Raw genomic sequence first — 26,883 nt, 5'->3', positions numbered from 1 at the left:
ACAAGGATGGTGCAGGCGGGAGGGATTCAGATTTCTGGATAACTTCCCCTCTTTCTGAGGAAGGTGGGACCTCTACAGACAGGATGGTCTACATCTGAACCTGAGGGGCACAAATATCCTGGGGGGGGAGATTTGTTAGTGCTCTTTGGGGGGGTTTAAACTAATGCAGCAGGGGCATGGGAACCTGGATTGTAGTTTTAGGGTAAGGGAGAATGAGAGTATAGAGGTGAGGAGCACAGATTTGATGTCGCAGGAGGGGGCCAGTGTTCAGGTAGGTGGTTTGAAGTGTGTCTATTTCAATGCCAGGAGTATACAAAATAAGGTAGGGGAACTGGCAGCATGGGTTGGTACCTGGGACTTCGATGTTGTGGCCATTTCGGAGACATGGATAGAGCAGGGACAGGAATGGATGTTGCAGGTTCCGGGTTTAGGTGTTTTAGGAAGCTCAGAGTAGGAGGCAAAAGAGGGGGAGGTGTGGCGCTGCTAGTCAAGAGCAGTATTACAGTGGCGGAGAGGATGCTAGATGGGGACTCATCTTCCGAGGTAGTATGGGCTGAGGTTAGAAACAGGAAAGGAGAGGTCACCCTGTTGGGAGTTTTCTATAGGCCTCCAAATAGTTCTAGGGATGTAGAGGAAAGGATGGCGAGGATGATCCTGGATAAGAGCGAAAGTAACAGGGTAGTTATTATGGGAGACTAACTTTCCAAATATTGACTGGAAAAGATATAGTTCGAGTACATTAGATGGGTCGTTTTTTGTACAGTGTGTGCAGGAGGGTTTCCTGACACAATATGTTGACAGGCCAACAAGAGGCGAGGCCACGTTGGATTTGGTTTTGGGTAATGAACCAGGCCAGGTGTTGGATTTGGAGGTAGGAGAGCACTTTGGGGACAGTGACCACAATTCGGTGACGTTTACGTTAATGATGGAAAGGGATAAGTATACACCGCAGGACAAGAGTTATAGCTGGGAGAAGGGCAATTATGATGCCATTAGATGTGACTTGGGGGGGATAAGGTGGAGAAGTAGGCTGCAAGTGTTGGGCACACTGGATAAGTGGAGCTTGTTCAAGGATCAGCTACTGCGTGTTCTTGATAAGTATGTACCGGTCAGGCAGGGAGGAAGGCATAGAGCGAGGGAACCGTGGTTTACCAAAGAAGTGGAATCTCTTGTTAAGAGGAAGAAGGAGGCCTATGTGAAGATGAGGTGTGAAGTTTCAGTTGGGGCGATGGATAGCTACAAGGTAGCAAGGAAGGATTTAAAAAGAGAGCTAAGACGAGCAAGGAGGGGACATGAGAAGTATTTGGCAGGAAGGATCAAGGAAAACCCAAAAGCTTTCTATAGGTATGTCAGGAATAAGCGAATGACTAGGGAAAGAGTAGGACCAGTCAAGGACAGGGATGGGAAGTTGTGTATGGAGTCTGAAGAGATAGGAGAGGTACTAAATGAATATTTTTCGTCAGTATTCACTCAGGAAAAAGATAATGTTGTGGAGGAGAATGCTGAGACCCAGGCTATTAGAATAGATGGCATTGAGGTACGTAGGGAAGAGGTGCTGGCAATTCTGGAAAGGCTGAAAATAGATAAGTCCCCGGGGCCTGATGGGATTTATCCTAGGATTCTATGGGAGGCCAGGGAAGAGATTGCTGGACCTTTGGCTTTGATTTTTATGTCATCATTGGCAACAGGAATAGTGCCAGAGGACTGGAGGATAGCAAATGTGGTCCCTTTGTTCAAAAAGGGGAGCAGAGACAACCCCGGCAACTATAGACCGGTGAGCCTCACGTCTGTAGTGGGTAAAGTCTTGGAGGGGATTATAAGAGACAAGATTTATAATCATCTAGATAGGAATGATATGATCAGGGATAGTCAGCATGGCTTTGTGAAGGGTAGGTCATGCCTCACAAACCTTATCGAGTTCTTTGAGAAGGTGACTGAACAGGTAGACGAGGGTAGAGCAGTTGATGTGGTGTATATGGATTTCAGCAAAGCGTTTGATAAGGTTCCCCACAGTAGGCTATTGCAGAAAATACGGAGGCTGGGGATTGAGGGAGATTTAGAGATGTGGATCAGAAATTGGCTAGCTGAAAGAAGACAGAGGGTGGTGGTTGATGGGAAATGTTCAGAATGGAGTTCAGTTACAAGTGGCGTACCACAAGGATCTGTTCTGGGGCCGTTGCTGTTTGTCATTTTTATCAATGACCTAGAGGAAGGCGCAGAAGGGTGGGTGAGTAAATTTGCAGACGATACTAAAGTCGGTGGTGTTGTCGACAGTGTGGAAGAATGTAGCAGGTTACAGAGGGATATAGATAAGCTGCAGAGCTGGGCTGAGAGGTGGCAAATGGAGTTTAATGTAGAGAAGTGTGAGGTGATTCACTTTGGAAGGAATAACAGGAATGCGGAATATTTGGCCAATGGTAAAGTTCTTGGAAATGTGGATGAGCAGAGGGATCTAGGTGTCCATGTACATAGATCCCTGAAAGTTGCCACCCAGGTTGATAGGATTGTGAAGAAGGCCTATGGAGTGTTGGCCTTTATTGGTAGAGGGATTGAGTTCCGGAGTCAGGGGGTCATGTTGCAGCTGTACAAAACTCTGGTACGGCCGCATTTGGAGTATTGCGTACAGTTCTGGTCACCGCATTATAGGAAGGACGTGGAGGCTTTGGAGCGGGTGCAGAGGAGATTTACCAGGATGTTGCCTGGTATGGAGGGAAAATCTTATGAGGAAAGGCTGATGGACTTGAGGTTGTTTTCGTTGGAGAGAAGGTTAAGAGGAGACTTAATAGAGGCATACAAAATGATCAGGGGGTTAGATAGGGTGGACAGTGAGAGCCTTCTCCCGCGGATGGAAATGGCTGGCACGAGGGGACATAGCTTTAAACTGAGGGGTAATAGATATAGGACAGAGGTCAGAGGTAGGTTCTTTACACAAAGAGTAGTGAGGCCGTGGAATGCCCTACCTGCAACAGTAGTGAACGCGCCAACATTGAGGGCATTTAAAAGTTTATTGGATAAACATATGGATGATAATGGCATAGTGTAGGTTAGATGGCTTTTGTTTCGGTGCAACATCATGGGCCGAAGGGCCTGTACTGCGCTGTAATGTTCTATATGTCTGCCACAAGTCATGACCGACCCATGGTGGAACCCATGATACAAAGGGACAAAGGTGAAACAGGATCTCAAAGGGATCATCTTGGGAATGCTCTAATGCCATGTGCTGGTACATAGAAGAGAGTGCAGGTAAATGTATGGCTGTAGAGGTGGCACAGGATGGCAGGTTTTAAGTTCTTGGGACATTGAGATCACGTCTGGGAGCCGGGAGTAATGTTCTCATGGAGATGTTAACAAGTGGTGGCATGGTATCACAGTGGGTAGCTCTGTTGCTTCACAGCACCAGGTGCCCGGGTTCGATTTCTAGCTGGGGTCACTGTCTGTGTGGAGTCTGCACGTTCTCCCCGTGTCTGCATGGGTTTCCTCTGGGTGCTCCGGGTTCCTCCCACAAGTCCCGAAAGACATGCTTGTTAGGTGAATTGGACATTCTGCATTCTCCCTCTGTGTACCTGAACAGACGCCCTAGTGTGGCGACTAGAGACATTTCACAGTAACTTCATTGCAATGCTAACGTAAGCTTACTTGTGACACTAACAAAGATTATTATTAAATACAGAACAAGAGAATTTAATCTAATTTGACAAGAATAAGGGCAATCAGAAAATTATAGGTCAGAGCAGGAAAGAGATCAGAGGATGGAGAAATGTGAACATCAGTCAAATTAAAAATACCCTAAAAATTGCAGGAGCCAAAATGAAGAAAGTAGGAGAACTGTTGAAGGAGGTATTTAATTGTGTTGTCATTGATATCCAGAATAGAATTAATGCATAACAAGTTGTCACATGGGATTATGATGAGGTTGCATTAACAGAGGCATGGCTCTAACAAGGTCAGGAATAACATTCTTAATATTCTTGGCCATTAAGTATTAAGGAATGCTGGAGAAGAAAAAAACAGTTTTGATTGAAAATCATGTTATAATTCTTAAGATAAATTATTGTTACATGTTTCCAGGATTTGGCTCCTATTTGGCTTTAGCTGACAAACAGAGGGGGAGTTGTTACTGTACCGTAAGGATCTAGTACATGTAGTTCGTCCATTGTTAGAATCCATAGAATCCCCACAGTGCAGATAAAATGAAATGAAAAAAATGAAATGAAAATCGCTGTTGTCACAAGTGGGCTTCAAATGACGTTACTGTGAAAAGCCCCTAGTCGCCACATTCCGGCGCCTGTTCGGGGAGGCTGGTACGGGAATTGAACCGTGCTGCAGGCCTGCCTTGGTCTGCTTTAAAAGTCAGCTCTTTAGCCCTGTGCTAAACCAGTCCATTCAACCCTAACATTTAACAGAGCAAGAACATTTCAGAGAGATATTGCAGTAAGAGGCTGGTGTGGAGTATAGAACATAGAACGTTACAGCGCAGTACAGGCCCTTCGGCCCTCGATGTTGCGCCGACCTGTGAAACCACTCTAAAGCCCATCTACACTATTCCCTTATCGTCCATATGTCTATCCAATGACCATTTGAATGCCCTTAGTGTTGGCGAGTCCACTTCTGTTGCAGGCAGGGCATTACACGCCCTTACTACTCTCTGAGTAAAGAACCTACCTCTGACATCTGTCTTATATCTATCTCCCCTCAATTTAAAGCTATGTCCCCTCGTGCTAGACATCACCATCCAAGGAAAAAGGCTCTCACTGTCCACCCTATCCAATCCTCTGATCATCTTGTATACCTTAATTAAGTCACCTCTTAACCTTCTCTCTAACGAAAACAGCCTCAAGTCCCTCAGCCTTTCCTCATAAGATCTTCCCTCCATACCAGGCAACATTCTGGTAAATCTCCTCTGCACCCTTTCCAATGCTTCCACATACTTCCTATAATGCGGCGACCAGAATTGCACGCAATACTCCAAATGCGGCCGCACCAGAGTTTTGTACAGCTGCAACATGATCTTATGGCTCCAAAACTCAATCCCTCTACCAATAAAAGCTAACACACCGTATGCCTTCTTAACAACCCTCTCAACCTGAGTGGCAACTTTCAGGGATCTATGTACATGGACACCGAGATCTCTGCTCATCAACACTGCCAAGAATCTTACCATTAGCCCAGTACTCTGTCTTCCTGTTATTCCTACCAAAATGAATCACCTCACACTTTTCTGCATTAAACTCCATTTGCCACCTCTCAGCCCAGCGCTGCAGCTTATCTATGTCCCTCTGTAACTTGTAACATCCTTCCGCACTGTCCACAACTCCACCGACTTTAGTGTCATCTGCAAATTTACTCACCCATCCTTCTACGCCCTCCTCCAGGTCATTTATAAAAATGACCAACAGCAGTGGCCCCAAATCAGATCCTTGTGGTACACCACTAGTAACTGGACTCCAGTCTGAACACTTCCCATCAACCACCACCCTTTGTCTTCTTCGAGCTAGCCAATTTCTGATCCAAACTGCTAAACCTTCCTGAATCCCATGTTTCCGTATTTTCTGCAGTAGCCTACCGTGGGGAACCTTATCAAACGCTTTTCTGAAATCCATATACATCACATCAACTGCCTCACCCTCATCCACCTCTTTGGTCACCTTCTCAAAGAACTCAATAAGGTTTGTGAGGCACAACCTACCCTTCACAAAACCGTGTTGACTATGTCTAATCAAATTATTCCTTTCCAGATGATTATACACCCTATCTCTTATAAACCTTTCCAAGATTTTGCCCACAACAGAAGTAAGGCTCACTGGTCTATAGTTACCGGGGTTGTCTCTACTCCCCTTCTTGAACAAGGGGACAACATTTGCTATCCTCCAGTCTTCTGGCACTATTCCTGGCGACAAAGATGACTTAAAGATCAAAGCCAAAGGCTCAGCAATCTCCTCCCTAGCTTCCCAGAGAATCCTAGGATAAATCCCATCCGGCCCAGGGGACTTATCTATTTTCACACTTTCCAGAATTATTAACACTTCCTCCTTATGAACCTCAAGCCCTTCTAGTCCAGTAGCCTGAGTCTCAGTATTCTCCTCGACAACATTGTCTTTTTCCTGTGTGAATACTGACGAAAAATGTTCATTTAGCACCTCTCCTATCTCCTCGGGCTCCAAGTACAACTTCCCACTACTGTCCTTGACTGGCCCTACTCTTACCCTAGTCATTCTTTTATTCCTGACATATCTATAGAAAATGGAATGGAGTATAGGAATTCTGCCCGTGTCTGCATGGATTTTTTCCAGGTGCTCCGGTTTCCTCCGGCTTCCTCCCACAGTCCAAAAGTGTGCAGGTTAGGTGGATTGGCCATGCTAAATTGCCCTTAGTGTCCAAAAGGTAAGGTAAGGTTACTGAGTCATGGGGATAGAGTGGAGGTGTGGGCTTCAGTGGGGCGCTCTTTCCAAGAGCTGGTGTAGACTCGATGGGCCAAATGGCCTCCTTCTGCATGGTAAACCCCATAATTTCTATGATATGATACACAAATTCACCAGGTAAGCGTGGCAGAGCATGTCCTGTCTTCGAGATCTGCCAGCCAATCCAAGTCTCATCCCAGCAGCGGCAGCTTTGAGTGGAGGCCATTGGTATGTCTATGGTTTTGGCAAAGCCTGGCCGCCAGTCCCCATTGAGCGAGTGAGGTGGCGGTGGCGGCGGGGAGGAGGGGAAGAGGGTTTGAGAAGCCTGGGGTAGGATTAAAGAGAGAGTATGACTTTGGGGAGCTGCCACCAATGGGCACAGGGGAGTTGCTGCAGTGCATCTTGTAGCTTATACAGAGTGCTGCCACTGTGATTTAATGGTGGACGGAATGGTGTTTAAGGTGATGGGTAGGGTGCCAATTAGGCAGGATTCTTTGACTTGGAGGGGACTGAGCATCTTGAGTGTTATTGGAGTTGCACTCATCCAAGCAAGTGGAGAGTATTACCAGCACCCCATAAAATAGTGCATTGCATTTTACAAGCGCCCGTCCAGCCTTTATGCCGCAGAGTGTAAAATCCAGCTGATTGACTCGGTTTCTCTCTCCACGATGCTGACCTACTGAGTATTTCCAGCATTTTCTGTTTTCATTTCAGATTTCCAGCACCTTTTGACAAACGGCCCGCTTCTCTACTGTAAATTTCTAAAGTTCTATAAAGTCTTACCAATGCTGCTTGCCATTAGCCAGCCTCATTAAATGTCTGAGAGGGGTTCTAATGGTGAGATTCCATCATTTTAAATTGCTGTATCACAACCAACCCATTACACCACGGCATTCTGGACTGCCACTGGATATTTTATAGAACAACATTGTTGTTTGGATAATCTATGATTAATAACTATTGCAGAGCAGCACTCGATAAACCCTTAAATCTGCCAGATATAAAACCAACCCCATAAAGATCACACGTAAATCAATCATTCTATTTATCCAAACTAAAGATATGAAAGTAACTAATAGGACCTAATCAGATCAGTATTTGATTAGTGTTGTTGCACACCAGGCCTGCTTTGAAAATAAAACCACTTGGAACAACCCCGTTCCTCCAAGATCAAGTTTAATGAGTGATTGTTTGAATGTTGCATTGTCCAATATGTTCGCCCCATGCAGCATGTCGCTAATGGCATTTCAGATTCGGAAATAAAAGTGAAAAATTGACATGCTTTGTGCTGTTGTTTCTGAAATGGTGAGATGAACAGCAATGTGTGTGAGTATTGTGTGATTGTTGTATGTGTTTTGGTCCCAGAATAACGGGTCTTTTGCTGAATTTCAGCACTGCATCATGGCCTGGAGAGGGGAGCATCACCATGATCAGATTGCCCAATTGGAATAATTGAATGATTGGCACTTTATCAAATGCATTTTGGAAATCCCAATACACTACATTTACTGGTTTCCCTTTATCCACCCTGCTTGTCCTGCACACAAAGAACTCGAATGCATCTGTCAAATGCTGTTTCATTTTTTATAGAACAATGCTGACTTTGATTATGCAAATATCCTGCTGCCATTTAAGAATGGATTTCCGCCTTTTCCGAATGACAGATACTGGACTAACTGGCCTATCATTGTCAGCTTTCTATTTCATTCATTGAGTAGAGGTCTTTGGGGCTTAGCATTTGCATAATAATAAAAATAATAGAGCTTTGTGCTTTTCCGAGCCGCTGGCACCTTTCCAGAATCTTGAGAACTTTGGAAGGTTTTAAACTGAGTGCAGAAAAGATTCACAAGAATATTGGCGGCATGGTGACACAGTGTTTAACATTGCTGCCTCACAATGCCAGGGACCCTGGTTTGATTCCAGCCTTGGGTGACTGCCTGTGGAGAGTTTGCATGTGGATTTCGTGGATTTCCTCCGGGTGCTCCGGATTCCTCTTGCAGCCCAAGGATGTGCAGGTTAGGTGGATTGGCCTTGTTAAAGTTACCCCTTCGTGTCCAAAGAGGTGCAGATTAGGTGGGGTTACGGGGATAGGGCAGGGGAGTGGGCCGAGGTGGGGTGCTGTTTTGGAGGGTCAGTGCAGGTTTGACGGGCTGAATGGCCTCCTTCTGTGCTGTAGGAATTCTATGGATTTGATGCGACCATCAATTCACACGAGACGGAGAGTTGAAGTGAACACTGGCTTTAATCAGCTAGAACTGTGCCTGCCTGCGACTGCTCTGCACTGAGAGAGCTGCCTGCAGGGCAGCAGCTCTATATACCTCCCCTCAAGGGGGCAGAGCCAGGGGCGGAGCCCACAAGGGCACCAACATGATACAATGCAATACAGTGGTGAATGGATGCCATAATACATTCACCACAGGATTCTAATATTTCCAAGGATAAGGATATTACCTGGCCAGATTGGAGAAGTTGGGACTGTTCTGCTTGGGGAACACAAACGTAAGAGAACATTAAGAGGTATTCAAAATCAAGAGAGGTATGGACAGAGTAGATAGGTAGATAATGTTCCCAGTGGTGGACAGATTGCAAACCAGAGGGCACAGACTTAAACTAATTGACAAAAGAAGGAATGGAAACATGAGGAAAAACCTTTTCATGCATCAAATGGTTAAGATCTGCAATGCGCTGCCTGAGACTGTGGTGGAGGCTGGTTCAATCATGGCTTTCAAAATCATTAACCAGGCGGCATATGCCGGGCAGCATGGTGGCATGGTGGTAGGCACTGCTGCCTCACAGCTCCAGGGACCCGGGTTCAATTCCGACGTTGGGTGACTTTGTGGGGTTTTCACGTTCTCCCCTTGTCTGTGTGGGTTTCCTCCAGTTCCCTCCCACAGTCCAAAGAATTGCAGGTTAGGTGGACGGGCCATGCTAAATTACCCCTTCGTGTCTGAAATGTTGTGTGGGGTTACTGGGTTGCGGCGATGGGATGGAGGCATGGTCTTAAGAAGGGTGCTCTTTCCAAAGGCCGGTGCAGACTCGATGGACCGAATGGTCGTCTTCTGCATTGTAGAGATTCTATGACTATCTGAACTGGAACGATCGACGGGGCTAGGGGGAAAAGGCATGGGAAAGGCTCCAGGTGAATTGATCGTCAGATGGCTATTGTAGACATAGCGAGCTGAATATTCTCATTCTGAGCCTTAGCTATTCTGTTATTCCAGGCCACGAAAGGAAAGCAACTCCACCAATCATGCACAGCTCCAAAAAGGTAAATGGCAAAAGGCGAGTAGCACTCGATCAAATTCTAAACAGGGAATGGTTGCAGGTTAGGATAGGGACTAGAGTCTGGGTTGGGCGAATCTCGCTGTTCAAACGAACATTCTCGCCAATTACTGCGATGTATTGAAAATCCCATTCACAACTGTGGGAACACAATTCTCAAAGCTCCTTTCGGACGTGGAGTGTCTGATAACTTCATGGCAGAATTCAAAACTTTGATGAAAGTGAAAGACTGCAGCATGGGAGAATATGCGCGGAAAAACCTCTTCTCATGCTGCAGGAATTTATGATTCTCTGATTGCAAAGTTTCACACAGAATGGCAGTAAATATTTATACTGGGTGTGATTCAACCAAAACAGTGGGCACAATACTCGGGCCTCGTTGCACTCTCACTCAAGCGAAGCAAAGCTAGTGAATAGCGGGAGAGGCAAAAATCGAGAATCGCAGCAAGCGCCAAACCGTTTGCGATGCAACTGGTCTGCTCCCGTAGAGTGGCGAGAAACAAATTAACACCACTTAAGCCTTATTTCCATACCATTAACAGGAGCCACCCCATTTCCAACATTCTCCCATCATTCAGCGGCCTCCCCAGCAAGTACTAACGCTGGCGCCTATTAGTACTCCTTTTTAAAATCGTGAGCCTGGCGGCGGGGCTTCTGTGGGGAGCAGAGGAGGTAAGTAGCCATCTTTGCTCACAGGCAAAGGGCCCAGGGGCGCTGGGCTTGCCACTCCATTTCTCGGCAGGGGGCAGGGGACCCGCGGCTGGGGGGTCCCTCCGCAGGTGTGGGCCGCCATGGGAGGGTGGGGGAGACGTGCTAGGGGCCAAATGTGGGGCAAGCACTCATGGCGCCACCATGCCAAACCCTGGATTGTGTGTACCCAATCTAGGGGCAACCCTTGTCCTTGCCCGTCTGCCCCACCGACCACCGACAGCCGAGGCCATGTAGCATGTACGAGCCATTGCCCAGAATCCTAATCAAACCGTGAAGCCTGGACACTGTGCCTGAACACTGCGGGAAGCAACACCACACACAGGCAGCAGCCAATGTCCGAACACCCAGGGAATGGGACACAGTTCCAGAGCCATGTCCACGGCTGGAGGGTGGGTGAGTGTCACGGGGAGGGGACCATCACCCGGTCCAGGTGAGGTTTTGAGCGGATGTCCGGGGTACAAGGTCTGAGGCCCAATGAGTGCTGCTCGCTGCGGCTGGGGGTGCATGGGCAGGGTGTTCCGTGTGGGGGGAGGGGGGATCAATGGGGGAACGGAGGGTCCCGGGGTGGGAACCACCATTGTTTGTCAGTCTAACACCCTCTCCCAATGCCTTATGGGTATTGAACGCTATGGCAGGGATTGTGGATCCATAATTTGCCCGAGTGGTGCTGCTGGTAGTCCGGACAGCCAGACGCCAGCGACGGTGGCAGCAACAGCATCAGCAGATGCTCGAGGCGGCGGACCATGTGCTGGACCCTGTCCCACACCCTGTGGACCTGGCCGCCCATCAGGCAGCCCAGGATGTAAAGGCATCGCTGGTTGTTTGAACAGATGACGGACAACGTGTGCCGCAGGAGGCTCCGCCTCAACAAGGAGATGGTGCGACACCTGGAGGAGGAGGCCACCCACTCCCAGTGGCTGCCTATGTCACCACAGCCCTGAACTTTTATACCTCAGGATCATTCCAGGGCTCGAGCAGGGACCTGTGTCTTATCTCACAGGTCACAGCCCACAGATGCATTGAACAGGTCACGGATGCCCTGTATGTCCGGTTGGAAAACTACATCATCTTTGACATGGACCGAGCCCAACAAGATGCCCGGGCTGCAGGTCTCTCTGCCATCGCCAGGATGCCGAGGTCCAGGGGGTAATAGATGCCAAGCATGTCATCCTGCGCTCACCGGGCCACCTGGGAGTGTCCTCCGTTAACAACAAGGGGTTCCAGTCCCTCAACATACAGCTCTTGCACAACCACCAGATGGAGCTTCTGGGGCGTGTCCATGACAGCTACATCCTGAGGCAGTCAGACATCCCTGTCCTCTTCGATGAGCACCTCAGGATGGGCGGCTGGCTCTTGGGGGATAAGGGCCTGGCTAATGACGTCAGCACGGAGTCCGGAGACCGAAGCGGAGAACCCTGTACAATGAGGCCAATGTGGCCAACCGGGCTGTGATTGAGCGGTGCATCAGACTCCTCAAGATGCTGTTCCGATACCTCGATCACTCTGTTGGTGCCCTGCATTACAACCCCCCGGAGGATCGCCCGCTTTGTTGTGGTCTGCTGTGTCCTACATAACCTGGTACAGCAGCGGGGCGATGAGCTGGAGGTTGATGATGAGGAACATGTGGCCACCAAGGAAGAGGAGAAGGAGGACGAGGATGATGAGCTGACGCCGGACCAGCAGGGGCTGAAGGATGTGACCAGGGAGGAACCAGAGGGCCAACCAGAGGCGACAGGCCTGGTGGCAGCGGCGAGGGTCCAGCCAGTCCTGAGGGCCAGGGAGGCCCTAATACTCGCCCCATTGATTTAGGGTGTGGCCTGGTCCATCAACCCCCACTCCCGGTGCCCTCAGTGATGCTCAACGTGCCTGGCCCTCCCAACTCTACCACTACATCTTTAGTGTTTCCACAGGATGCACATCTGAGGTGGAGGCAGCCAGCTGCTTACCACATCCTGTGGCCTTCGATGCCCCTGGCGGGCATCATCTGGGGGCTCTGGGGCTGGAGGGCCCCGGTTCACTTGTCGGCGGCACATGCACAGCCGTTACCTGTCCTGTGTGCTGACCCCGGGACGCAGCCTCATCAGGGGGGGGGTTGGAACTCGGGGGAGCTGGTGGCCACTATCGCCAACTCTATGGGACGGCTCCTCCTGCTTGGTGCCCATAGGGTCCTGGGGTTCACCTTTGGACAGAGGGGCAGCTGGTTCGAGCCCCGGCTGCCCCTGCATCATCTGGCTCTGCCAGCACTGGCGGCTCCCCAATGTCAGCAGCAAGGTGTCAACATCCTTGGCGATGCTCCTCAGTGACCAGGCCAAGCTCTGCAGTGCCTCAGCCATGCCCGCCTTCGACTGTGACAGGCTCCGCAGTGCCTCGGCTATTCCCATCTGAGAGCGGGACATGTCCCGCAGAACCTCATCAAGGTCGACCTGGTACTGGGTCACATCCCGCAGTGGGTCGGACATTCTGCCAAGACCCTCAGCCATGGCTGCCACAGTCTGCTCACCTTCACTAATGGTGCCAACGTCGTGCACTGTGGTCACAACCCATGCATTGCCGGCGACATCTCCTGCACCCCCACCCTCTGGGACTCCTCCAAGTGACTACGGATCTGCTAGAGTGACGCTGACATCGCCCTCTGAATGTCCCGGCCGCTCCCTAACGTCTCCCATCAGCTCCAGGTACCTCTGTACCACAGGCTCAGCATCAGGCTGGGACCAAACCTCCTCCACTGTCTCACCGGGGGGTTCCTGCCTCCACCTGATGTGCATCATCAGCAGTGTGGTGCTCACCAGATGGTGTCCCAGAAGCCTGACCACTAACATTTCCCACCGAGGTGTGTGCATTTGCACTGCTGGTGGGTGGGGGCCACCTGGGATGGGCCAGCTCCGTCATCTGAGGACCTGCGGGAGAATGGACATGTGGTCAGTGGATGGGTCAGTCAGTAAGGCAATAACAACTCACGTTTTACAGATCCTTTGGCTGGGGTCCGGTGGTTCCTCACCTCTGGAGCATCTGTCCTCGGCCACCCCAGTCACCTCCAGGGCCCGTTCCTTGAAGGAGGTGAGGATTCTTATGTGTGGCATACCACCGCCAGTCTGGGCCCTCTCCCCATGGTTATGGGAGAGCTTCTCCTGACGAGACACAGAGAGAGCATCATTAGCCATCCGCATGGTTCACAGTGGGGGGGGGTGACGGAAGGGTTGGGGGGGTTGAAGGGAGGGGGAGGGTAGCGGGTTGCATGGGGACTTGGGGGTGGATGTTCACGTGTGGGAAAAAGGCCTCGGGGGGGGTGGGGAGGGGCTGGCATTGGTATCCACTCACTCGCACTGCCCGTGTAGGTCATTGACCATATTCCTGTATTGGAGGACAGTCCTCCTGATCATGCTCCCAGTGCTCACAGCCGCCACTACTTCGTCCCAGGCAGAACTGGCTGCTCTGTGGCTGACCCTCAGTGGAACAGGACATGCCTCCTGGCCTCCGCTGCATCTAGGAGCCTCCCCAGATATGCACACCCGAATCTTGGGGCTGGTCTCCTGGGTGCCATTGTTGTGAGCTGGCTGGGGTTGGCTGAGCAAGTGCAGCTGAAGTACTGCTTGACTTTGTTAGCGGGGGGGACTGCTGAGTGCGGTCGAGGCGAATCAACTGGCGAGCCTTCATTTGCGGCAAGAAGCCGGTGGGGCCTCATTAAGTGGACCAATTAATGTTGAATAGCATTGCCAGCCTTGCTGGGCCGAGCACGGAAAGCTCGAGGCAGTTCCCGCTCTCTACCACACTTAGAAATCTTTCTGGAGAATCGCGCCCAGTGTCATTTTGGGCGTATTTGGGGGGGATGTCTCCCGCCGGCTTTTTGGGTAAGATCCACACCGGTATTCACCCACAATAATTTTGTTAGGCCTTGGGGAGTTTCTCACCGGTCAAGCCCACACTTCAAAATTCTTTCAGCAGTGGGGAGCTGAACTTGCTGACGAGACGGGCTCCTGAGTGATCGGGCCGCTACTTTGAAAGGGCTGCCCCAATCTCTAAGTGAGCTTACCCACGGGCAATGTCACTTCTCCCGCGCACCTGGGCATTACCCAACACCCCGCCAAGTTGAGACACCCCGCTATAGGGTCACTGTGAGCACCCCCCATTTCAAGCCTCCCCACCCTCCCTTTTGGGCGGGCCCTCCCTTTCAGGACCCCCGTCCTTCACCACCCCAATTTTTATAAGGTCCCTTCATACCCGCCCTTAACCCCTCATCCCCACTTTCAAGGGCATCGCCCCCTCAGGCGCCGACCCTTGACTGTGCCACTCTGGCATCCGGGCACCCAAGCACACTGGGTGCCAGAGAGAGCCAGTGTGTCACCCTGCCCTGTTCTCGACTACCAGGGAATGGACTGGGAGACCCCCCACAGCTGCCATTATGGCAAGTCCATGTTTGTGTGGACCAGTCCTAAACCACCCCTGGTCCAGGCCTCGCTGGGGAGGCCTTTAGTTTCCAGATGCCGGGAGAATCTGGTGCATGCATATTTAAATCAGCCTAATGACTCATTTAAATATGCTGATCTGGATCCAGCCCAGCGTGGGCGAAAACCAGATTACGTAGTCTCGTAAGGTACCGTTAAATCTCATGAGAATATAGCGTGTCGTGAATTTCACGAGATTCAACAGCCTCATCATGACACCAAGTGATGTCGAGGCCAGTAAATCACGCCCATTAATTCACTTGTGAAGTATCATGACATGCACGAGTGTTCAAGTTGGTTTCAACTAAAATTAATGCATACAACTCGAATAGTCCCTGTCTTAATGCCAGTGATGGTCAGCCATTTCTATTTGACAACACTGCAACAATGCTCTCTTTTGCTCTGTCACATCTCCTCAGCCTGAAGTCCAAACTCAGTCACGGGGGCACAGTGGTTAGCACTGCTGCCTCACAGCACCATGGACCCGGGTTCAATTCCAGCCTTGGTTGTGGAGTTTGCACGTTCTCCCCGTGTCTGCGTGGTTTCCTTCTCCGGGTCCTCCGTTTCCTCCCACAGTCCAAAGATGTGCAGGTTAGGTGGATTGGCCATGTTAGGTTGCCCCACAATTGAGGGAATAGGGCAGGGTTGTGGGGATAGGATAGGGAGAAGGGCCAGGAAAAGGTTTTCTTTCAGTAGGCCGGTACAGACTTGATGGGCCAAATGACCTCCTTCTGCAATGTAGGGATTCTATGGATTCTATGAATAACTCCCAGCCACTCACCGATGACTGAACATAGAACAGTCACATGTACGGTCCCTCCAGATATGTACAATCCTGTTGGGTCTGGGACATTTAACGGGGCAATTTAATCAGTCAGATTGAGTAGTTCCACTGAGTTGTCTGTGGGACTGGGATGAATGGTCAGAGCTTTCCCTTCCTTCTGCTCTTCCATGTCACTACTCTGAGGATTAAATACATTTAAGGTGATTTTGGAATGTTGCAACTTGGATGTGATGTGAGGAACATTAATGGAATCTCAGGAATGTGTTCATAGTGCAGACTGCTGAGAGGCAAGTTATTGAAGTTACCTGCTTGCATTGAGATGCATTTCAAGTTGCATAGCAGGAAAACTAATTTGAAATTGTCAAATGAATTTAATGAGATTTCACTCGCCTTAGTTTCCCAAAAGACAAAAATGTTACGATTTTAAAATGCCCACATGTGCTACATGACTATCTTTGTTTCTAATCTTTCCCAGGACCCCCCTCTGCCCCAGTAAATGCCCTCTCCAGTGTGAATGGAACCTCAGTGATCATGGAGTGGAGCCCGCCCTCCAGTAACGGAGGAAGGAGTGATATCCGATACAATGTCATCTGCAGGAAGTGTGCATGGGAGTCAAGCCAGTGTGAAGCATGTGGCAATGGGATTCGATTCAGCCCAAAGCAGATGGGACTGACCGAGCCGGCTATCAGCGTGGTTAACCTATTGGCGCACACCAACTATACCCTGAAGGTCGAGGCGGTGAATGGGGTCTCCGATCTCAGCCTGGAGCCCCGGCAGTTCATTTCACTTAATGTCACCACTAACCAGGCAGGTATGAAAGTCACATCTCGTTCAGCCTATCACGGAGTCAGAGAAACACAAACAACCCAAAAGTAACACGCCTGGGCCTCATATCTTAAGGGAAGATTACATCGAGTGTACTTTCAATGTCCTAATTTATGCAAAGTTTTGAAACGAAAACACTTGATATTCATTGTTTTCATATTTTAACATAATGTTTGTTGGATTATGTAGCTTGGGAGCATGCGATTATGTCAAATATTTGTGCTTTATGCTTTTGTTTCAAACAAATTTGTGGTGAATTCTGAATGTGGAATTGATTGCATCATTCCCTTCTCACTGCTATCTGCATATTCACTTCTCGGAGAAGTGGAGAGGTCAGAGGTTCCCTCTCATTTAGTGTATTTTAAAATTACTGAATAGGGCAGAGAAGAACAGAATTTACAGGTTTTCATAAGTTTTTGGTGGTTAATTATAATAATAATCTTCATTAGTGTCACACGTAGGTTTACATTGACACTGCAATGAAGTTACTGTGAAAAGCACCGAGTCGCCACATTCCGGTGCCTGTTCGGGTACACAGAGGGAGAATTCAGAATGTCCAAATTACCTAACAGCACGTCTTCTGGGACTTGTGGGCGGAAACCGGAGCACCCGGAGGAAACCCACGGGGAGAACGTGCAAACTCCGTGATGCACAATCAATAACTCTCGAGACGAAGGGGAGTCATATCTAATCGGCTTTAATGTGCTAGAACTGTACCCAGCAGCGATGATACAGAAAGTGAAGGCTACTGGGACGGCATTGGTTCTTATACCCCGCCTCTCAGGGCGGGGCTATGTACATTATCCAATGGTAGACCCCTCGGTCTAGCCAATGATCATTCACCTCTCAGGTACTGCAATACCTGGTATTACCACACTCCGCACAGACAGTCACCCAAGCCAGGAATCGAACCTGGGACCCTGGTGCTGTGAAGCAACAGTGCTAACCACTGTGCTACCGTGCCACCCAGCTGGCTTCGTTAGAATGTGTTCGCTTGCCTATAGACTGGATTTCCGCTTCTGGTTTGGGAGTGTAAAGTCGAGACAATCCCCGTCTCCACAAGCCCGACCTGGGAGACAATGGCCTGGAAGTTTGGATTTTCATTTTGGGGGCAGGCAAAAATGCAGATTGAGGCCACCACCCCCTAGAAAGAGTTTGGAGGCTTGTGGGTGTGGAGACGGGCTGGGCGGAAGGCCGACCTTGGTGCTCCAGCACTTTGTCACAGGAACAAAAAGAACAATTAAACAAAAAACAGCACTCAGCCCTCTCACCCGCCCACCCTCCCATGCATCCCCATGCCCCATCAATGCCAACCCATGTTGCCTCATTCTCCCATCTAACCCCATGGCCCCTTCAGCTAACCATGCCAGCACATGCCCCCCACTCATCCCCAAAGCTCTTTATAGCCAACAGTGCCAACTCATGCCAACCCATACCGCTTCTCCCACCACCCTTTTCTCTTATACTCTCCATGCCAACCCACCTAGTATCTACCATGAGCAGACCTTGTGATCCATTTTGAGATTAAATAATGTTTTTAAGTGTCTATTGATGAATATATTGTTTCAAACAAAACACTCCCAGTGTAAAAAATGAATTCTCAACATTTAACCTCCTTCAATCCCTTGTAAGAATACACACTTGTATTCATAGACTCACTTCAAAGATTTTGTAAGCAATTGGAGGTGTCAAACTGAGAACTGATAGGCATGCCATTATGATGATAAGTTGTGTAATTTGTCATCCTATAATGGTGGCATACACTTTTATGTAAACAGAGTGAAATAGCAAGCGTATTTTGTCATATTGCAATTGTTTCTCAAATATTTAAAGGACAGGAGATTTGATTTCCTTGTCAGCCCCCTTTGACAGATGCCTTTGACATCTCCCTGATCAGATCTTTTGAAAGTTCCAATGAGCTTCACAATTTCAATGATGGGGCAGCACGGTGGCACAGTAGTTAGCACTGCTACCTCACAGCGCCAGGGACCCAGGTTCGATTCTGTCCTTGGGTGACTGTCTGTGTGGAGTTTGTATGTTCTCCTCATGTCTGTGTGCGTCTCCTCTCAGTGCTCTGGTTTGCTCCCACAGTCCAAAGATGTGTAGGTTAGGTGGATTGGCCATGATAAATTGCCCCTGAGTGTCCAAAGATTAGGTGGGGTTACAGGACTATGGCGGGGAGAGTGTGGGCCTAGGTATTTAATTAATAATTATCTTTATTGTCATAAGTAGGCTTACATTAACAGTGCAATGAAGTTACTGTGAAAAGGTATGGTGCTCTTTCAGAGGGTTCCTGCAGACCTGATGGGCCAAATGGCCTCCTTCTGCACTGTAGGTATTTGATGGGTTTATGTACTTTTTACGCACATTCAAGTCTAATTTCAACAATCCCAAGATGGGACTTAACTTCTCCCAAAGGGCACCTTAACTTTCCCAAAGGACACCTAACCTTTGCCAAAGGACATGTAACCTCTCCCAAAGGACACCTTGCCACACCATTAATGTCCTGGGACCATATCCAAAAGATTACGTTACCTCTCCCGTAAGTTTGGACCTTCTTCTACCAGGTCTAAATTGCACTAGCCTGTTCGTCTGTGTGAAAATTCAGGCCTGAGTATCAAATCCCATTTTCATATGGTATATGCTATTACCTTTCATGAAAGCTTGTTCGCAAAGTACCCACTAAAGGTTATCTTCCTGCTCAGCTTAGATGTCAATCGTGACTCTCACCTCTTGTAAAAGCATTTGTATTTTTAAAAATACATTTTATTCAAGCTTATTTTCTGGTGGTTTTTGGCAGGCATGGTTAGCATTGTTGCTTCACAGCGCCAGGGTCCCAGGTTAAATTCCCGCTTGGGTCACTTTCTGTGCGGAGTCTGCACGTTCTCGTGTCTGCGTGGGTTTCCCCGGGTGCTCCGGTTTCCTCCCACAAGTCCCGAAAGACCTGCTGTTAGGTGAATTGGACATTTTGAATTCTCCCTCAGTGTACCCGAACAGGTGCCGGAGTGTGGCAACCAGGGGATTTTCACAGTAACCTCATTGCAGTGTTAATGTAAACCTACTTGTGACAATAATAAAGATTATCAGATTTTCTTCAGCAGAGGCCAGGCTGCAGATTTACATTGAGGCCTTTATCATTGCTAATTCCAATATTGACTGGGAGGCGGAGCCCTCACACTCAGTGTTACATCTCTCGAGGAGGCTTCTGCTCAATCAAGATTCACTCAGTAAATTGAGGGTGTGAACCTAAATCTCTCGGGTGTTGTCCTCAGTGCTCGAGTGTGGAGGGTCACCGCCCCATTTTCACAGTAATCTCTCAATTGTTCAGGAGATATTCAGCCAATGTGACATTCATGCTTTGTCTTTATCAAATGGTTGTAAGATACCCTGTAACTGCAAAAACAAATGTTAATGTTTTTTTCAGAACATTCACGTGTTATTATTATAGAGTGTAGACATATGCTGGATGTTTCATGATGCATTTAACAAGACGATAGTGGCTTTCCATTTGCTTGGCTGCTGTTGTGCTTCCATTTTCTGTCATGGAACATGGGCATCACTGGCCAAGCCAGAATTTATTGCCCATCTCTAATTGCCCTTGAAACAACTGTGTGTCATTTTGGCCATTTCAGAGGGCAGTTCACAGTCAATCACACTGCTGTTGGTCCAGAGTCACAGACTGGGTAAGGATGGAAGATTTCCTTCCCCGAAAGTCGCGAGTGAAGCAGATGGTTTTACTGCCATGAACTGGTAGTGAGATGGTCACCACTCATTCTCGATTTATTTAACCTGATGGAGTTTAAAGTCCCCAGCTGCTGTGGTGGGATTTAAACTCGTGTTGCCACATCGTTAATCCAGCCCTCTGGATTATCCGCCCTGGCACATAACCGCTATTTTACCGTACCGGGTGTATTGAGCTAACATGGCCTGACGAATAAGTGATCTGTTAAATGTAACTCCAATTTGCCAATTCTTTAACGTGGAGGCTAATTTGAGCTGTTTTCTGCCCATTGTATCTCTCTGCTTCCAGCCCCATCACAGATCTTGATTGTCAAACAGGAAAACACCAGTCAGAACAGTGTGACATTAATGTGGCACGAACCTGATCAGCCCAACGGCATCATACTGGAATATGAGATCAAATATTTTGAGAAGGTAAAGCATTTCCTCCTGTGCTGTGTAATCTGAATCATTATCTCAAATGTCTTAGAAGGTAACTGGACTCAATTGTCATGTTGGAGTTTTGAGTCTGCAGGATACCTGCCTCGTGCAACATATCTTCTAGTGTCCTGCTGGAGCTATCTCCAAAGGAGGTTTGTCATCAAAGAATTGACGGAGCAATATTTTAATAGATAGTCACTGTTATGGTTTGATAACTTCCCATGGTGAAACTTTCATGCTCCCATCCACGATGACGTCATAGCCTGTTTAGTACAAGTAAGTAAAGTGGCCATAGTCCCGGTGACCATGGGCTGTTTTCCCCTTTGAGGGGGAGAGCTGACTGGTGGTGATTTAACCTGAGGATCACCACACCTCAGGCGAGGTGGAGAAGGTTATAACCTCAGCCAGTACTGGAATTGAACCTGTGCTATTAGCCTCACTCTGCATCACAAACCAGCCATCCAGCCAACTGAGCTAAACCTGCCCCATTTTGCTGACACTGAAGGGTGGGCACATCACACACCTGCCTGAGGAGGCCACTTGTAACATGCACACGGAGGTCAAATAATGAACTCAGCACAAGTGAGTGCAATGGGTGGACCTTACATGATACTCGGCCCGTCCACTCGGAGGCCTAACAGGGAAACCTTAAGCGCAATGTTGGAGGCCGCTTCAACCTAAGATTTGGAATTCCCTCCTTTAACCTCTCTCCCTCTTTATTCTCCTTGAAAATGTTCCTTGAAGCCTCTGGCATGTAACTCTCCAGTTGCTCAGACACATTTTCTCGTGAAATCTTCTATAGACAAAAGAAAATGAGTGAGTGTAGTTTACGCCGTCACTCTGGTGGGGTGGGATCTCATAGAACTGGGAGCCGGCTCCAAAGAGATCAGGGCACCATCTTTAAAGGGTGCCCCAATCAATGCTACTGCCTAATGGCCCCCATCATGGAGATTTCAGGAACTCCTCATAAGACCCCCTCCCCCCCCACAACAGCGCTCGCTGGCATTTCACTCCCCCCCCCCCCCCCCACATCCAACGCCAGCATTGAACGCCCCAACACCCCCCCCCTTCCCGGCACCCCACCACCATCATGGAAGTATAACTGGCGCTTTCCCCGCACGACACATCAATACACACACTCTCCCCATGGGTCTCCCACTAGGGCCCTCCCCGCACTGTTCCCAGTACAGGGTGACACTGTCAGGTTGGCATGTCCTTCTCCCCCCGCTGGTGGCTATATTTACTTCTGTGCCCCTCCAGAGGGATAACCTCAACTGCTTCCTGTCTGGCCAAACCAGTTGTAAACCTCAGAGACATGAATATTTAATGAGGTGGCAATCATGTGGCAGGAGGCCCGTTAATAATATGTAAATTTAATGAAATGTATTAAAACCCTGGCGAAAATCACGTTACCCGTTCTCATGGGATTTTCGGCTTGCGTTGCCAATCAAGACAACCCTCTATTTCTTTGCTCAAACCTTTGGTCATCTGTCCGAATAACTGCTTATGTATCTCCAAATATCTTTCTTGATAATGTTTCAGTGAAGCACCTTGGGATGTTTTTATTAAGTTTGAAACACTAAGGGCACGACTCTCCCGAAATATTTCGAAGTGCGGTACCGAGCGGGAATTGCTGCGAGCTTCCCGGCGCTTGACCCAGCGAGGCCGGCAAAGCTATTCAACGTTAATTATTCCACTTAACGAGGCTTCACTGGCTTCTTGGCGCAAATGAAGGCTCACCAGCTGATAAGCCGGGACTGCGCTCGCCAACCCCCCCCGCTAACAAGGTCGAGCAACACATAAGCTGCACTGGCTCAGCCAACCCCAACCGGCCCGCAACAATGGCGTCCAAGAGACCAGCCCCAAGGTTCGGGAATGTTGACCTGGGTAGGCTGCTAGATGCCATGGAGGTCAGGAGGGATGTCCTGTTCCCCCGAGGGTCCCAGAGAGTCAGCCACAAGGCAGCCAGTGCTGTCTGGGATGAGGTGGTGTCAGCTGTCAGCTCGGAGAGTGTGACCAGGTGGACTGATCTCCAGAGTCGGAAGAAGGTCGATGACCTACACTGGGCAGCGCAAGTGAGTAGACACCAACGACTCCCACCACCCCCCCCCCCCCCCCCCCAAAAAGGGAGAACCAACCCCCAACTCCCCATGCGACCCCCAGCCCTTCCTCCAAACCCCCTCCCCCTCAACCCCCACCGCAACACCTTCTTCACACCCCCTTCCCATCACTGTGAACCACGCGTGTGGCTAACGATGCCCTCTCTGTGTCTCCTCTGGGAAAGCTCTCTCATAACCATCGGGCGGGGGCCCAGACTGGCAGAGGGGTGGCAGGCATAAGAATCCTCACCTCCTTCGAGGAGCATGCCCTGGAGGTGACCGGTGTGGCTGAGGACAGATCGGTCACCAACGCGAGGCTGGCGGATGCCGCAGAGGTGAGGAACCACCGGGGGACCTGTCAAATGTGAGTAGTGATTGCCGTACTGACTGACCCATCCTTCCCACTGACCACATGTCCACTCTCCCGCAGGTCCTCCAGCCAACGGCACCGGCCCCTCCCGGGTGACCCCTTCTACTGACTCCGAGATGAACACCTCGGAGGAGAGCTCCGAGGATGCAACCGTAGCCGAGGCTACACCCTCCACCAGTGCAGATACATGCACCTCGGTGGGATTAGTTAGTGGACAGGCTTCGGGGGTGCAACCTGGTGAGCACCACATTGCTGCTGATGTACATCAGGTGGAGGCAGGAACCCCCAAGCGAGGCAGCAGTGTGAGGGCTGCTGCATTCCAGGACCCAGCTGGGTCCCAGCCTGATGCTGAGTCTGTGGTGCAGAGTTACCCGGGTCTGATGGGGACAATAGTGACCAACCTCGATATTCAGAGGGAGATGTGAGCATCACTCCAGCAGATCCATAGCCGCTTGGGGGTGTCCCAGAGGCTATGGCTGCAGGAGATGTCGCCGGCAATGTGCGGCACCGAGACCAACACTGCAAGGATGACGACCGCAATGGAAAGCTGGTGCACGAGGAGGGCACCCTTAGCGAAGGTGTCCAAGGCGCCGTGCAGTCGGTGATGGCCATGGCTAAGGATCTCGACAGAATGTTCGACTCGTTGGGGGATGTGACCCAGTACCCAGCTGACCTTGATGAAGTTCTGGGGACATGTCCCGCTCTCAGATGGGCAAGGCTGAGGTACTGCAGAGCATGTCCCAGTCATTGAGGTGTATTGCTGAGGGCATCGATACTATGGTGCGGACCATGGGGAACTGCCAGGATTGGCAGAGCTAGATGATGCAAGGGCAGCTGGGGCTTGAACCAGCTGCCCCGGCATCCCAAGGTGAAATCCAGGGCCTTATGAGCACCAATCGTGAGGATCCATCTCATGGAGTGGCGATGGTGGCCACCAGCTTCCCCCAGTTCCACCTCTCTGATGAGGCTGTGTCTCGCAGCCAGCACATGGGGCAGAGTGGCACACCTGTGCATGTGCCACCAACAAGTGAGCCGGGGCCCTCCTGCCCCAGAGCCCCCAAAGGATGCCCATCAGGGGCATTGAAGGCCACGGTATGAGGTAATAAGCTGGCAGCCTCCACCTCATAGAATCATAGAATTTACAGTGCAGAAGGAGGCCATTCGGCCCATTGAGTCTGCACCGACCCTTGGTAAGAGCACCCTACCTATGCCCACACCATCCCAGTAACCCCACCTAACCTTTTTGGACACTAGGGGCAATTTAGCATGGCCAATCCCCCTAACCTGCACACCTTTGGACTGTGGGAGGAAACCGGAGCACCCGGAGGAAACCCACGCAGACATGGGGAGAACATGCAGTCTCCGCACAGACAGTGACTCAAGCCGGGAATCGAGCCTGGGACCCTGGAGCTGTGAAGCAACTGTGCTAACCATTGTGCTACCGTGCCACTGAGATGTGCATTCTGGGGGAATACCAAGACATAGTGGTGGATGTAGGAGGGACAAGCATGTTAAGGATCACTGTGGGTGCCGGGGAGGGGTTGGGGAGTGGGGGGTTGGGGCGCGGGGGGGAGGGGGGGGGGGCGGCACCATCGGGAGTGGGGTTTGTACAACACATTAAACACCTTTTCGCTCAACCATTGTAATGCCTCTGTTACTTCCTTCAGCAATACGGGCTGACCTCCGGATCCTTTGCCCATCTCTCCAGGCATCACCTTCCCCATGGCGCTCATCCACCCTCCATCCGTGGACATGTCCCCGGAGCTGTGTCCCATCCGCTGGGTGTTTGGATGGTGCATGTGTGGTGTTGCCTTCTGCAGTGTTCAAGCACAGAGTCCAGCCATCAGGGTGTGATTGGGTTGCTAGGCATTGACTCCCACATGCGACATGGCCAGCCCACCCATAGGAATCCACTTGGCATGTGTGAAGTGCTCATTTAACTATAATTGCCAATTCCCAATTAGAAATAGCCTTTAGCCACGCAGCCAGAGAGAGGTCTTAGCAGTGGGTGGAGGTTATGGGTGGTCATTGGGGGAGACGGGCAGGGACAGGGTGGCCCCACAATGGGTACGCACGATCCAGGTGTTGACATGGTGGTACCGCGAGCGGTTGCCCCATCAGTGCATCCCCCACCCCTTCATGGCAGGCGACCCCTGTGGAGGGTCCCCCCTGTGGAGGGTCCCCTACCCCCAGCCGAGGATCCCCCACCCCCCAGCCAAGGGTCCTCCACCCCCCCACTGAGCACTGGGGTAGCATCCCCGAATTCTTTGCCTGTGAGCAAAGATGGCTACTCACCTCCTCCGCTCCCCACAGAAGCCCTTCTGCCAGGTTCACGTTTTTCCAAAGGAGCACTAATCGGCGTCAGTGTGAACACTTGCTGGGGAGGACGCTGAATGACAGGAGGCTGTTGGATATGGAGTGGCTCTCGTTAATTGTATGGAAGTGGGGCTTAAGTGCCCATAATTGGTTTCTCGCCTCGCTACGGCGAGATCCTGCTTTCGCCTACGGGAGCGGGCCAGTTGCGTCGCAAGCTGTTTTAGCGCCTGGCGCAGATCTCGTTTTTGGCCTCTCCCGCTATTCACCGGCCTCATTGCGTTTGAGCGAGTGTGCAGCGAGGACGGAGAATCGTGCTCTCAACAAATGCCAGTTGTTGTTCAGTTTGAGATCGAGAGTCAAACAGCTTTTAAAATAATGTCTCAGAGAGGGAAACAAGTCACACTTATTGTCACCGTAAAACCCGCTTTTGGACCAATTCTCCTGTGTGAGGAGGAGCATTAAGAGCAGGGATTTCAAATCCAGAGGTGAGAACGTCTGTTTACAAAATGCTAACTATTGAAAGAACATTTTTTGTATTTGCGAGCTTGTCAGTGAAAGAGTTCCGGGACCAGAAGTTTTTAAACTTTTGGTTCTCCACCTGGGACTGGGGTTCCCCCATTGTTTATATCTACTGACAGGAGGAGCCTGACTCCACTACAATTGCAGGGTGGAGGGGAATTGATGTGCTGTATGAATAAAACACAGTTCTCCTGCTGCACTCCATCCTCTAATTTCCCCTTTCAGAAGATTCTAGGCATGTTGTTTCTTTCTTAAAAGGAGATCTGATGGAAATGTTCAAAGGATTTGAATAGAATAAATCAAGAAACACTTCTGAATTGATTGGGGATACAGTCAGTGCGGGATGCGGTGAAGTAGAGTAGGAAGAAGCTCACGAGGAGCACAAACATTTCTATGCGTGAGCTTGTGTGTTTCTGTTCTTTAAATTTGCTCCAATAAGCTGATCTCCAAAGAATGAATAGAGAGGCAGATGATTAACTTTTGCGCTTGCTGGGGAAATTGCACAACAGTTTGGCATTGAAATTGAAGTTGGGGTGGTCAGTGGATCTTGGAGAGGGGGTTGGAGAAAAGCACAACGGTTTATCTAGGCCCACAGGCAGCGCTGGAAAATACTTAGTTGCTTGATCAAAATGTTATGGGCCAGGGTTTAGAAAACTCCAAAGTATATCATGGAGTTCACCTGACTCAACAACTGTTTTAGCGATTTTGGTTACGATGAGCACAAGGGCCTGCCTTTCAGGTGTTATTCAACCAGAGGCCTTCAGTGCTTTTAATCAAAAACAAGCTTTATTCTACAAATTTAGTTAACATTTTTATAAACACACACAGTAAGCATTTTTATCAACTAGAAACATAAATACCCCACACAGCTACAGTACTCTATATATGACCCTTAATAAATCCCCTCCTTTAACTGTTCCAATTTAATAACAAGATCCCATAAACCAGTACCCCCTTTTCAAAGGTGTGGCCCGGC

At 49.7% G+C, this 26,883-nt stretch overlaps 1 protein-coding gene across 3 annotated transcripts in view; it reads left to right on the top strand.

Moving 5' to 3' along the window:
- The window catches only part of LOC140392851 (ephrin type-A receptor 8-like), a 667,123-nt gene that overhangs the window by 403,337 nt on the left and 236,903 nt on the right, over nucleotides 1-26,883 (top strand). For all 3 annotated transcript variants that reach the window (XM_072478584.1, XM_072478583.1, XM_072478585.1), the window contains exons 5-6: nucleotides 16,093-16,428; nucleotides 20,473-20,597. In XM_072478584.1, coding sequence (XP_072334685.1) covers nucleotides 16,093-16,428; nucleotides 20,473-20,597 — 461 coding nt within the window. The remainder of the gene's footprint in view (nucleotides 1-16,092; nucleotides 16,429-20,472; nucleotides 20,598-26,883) is intronic.

Source organism: Scyliorhinus torazame, chromosome 16 (genome assembly GCF_047496885.1).
Source record: "Scyliorhinus torazame isolate Kashiwa2021f chromosome 16, sScyTor2.1, whole genome shotgun sequence".
NCBI lineage: Eukaryota > Metazoa > Chordata > Chondrichthyes > Carcharhiniformes > Scyliorhinidae > Scyliorhinus > Scyliorhinus torazame.
Note: the sequence above shows the minus strand (reverse complement) of the source record. Positions and strands in the feature narration are given on the sequence as shown.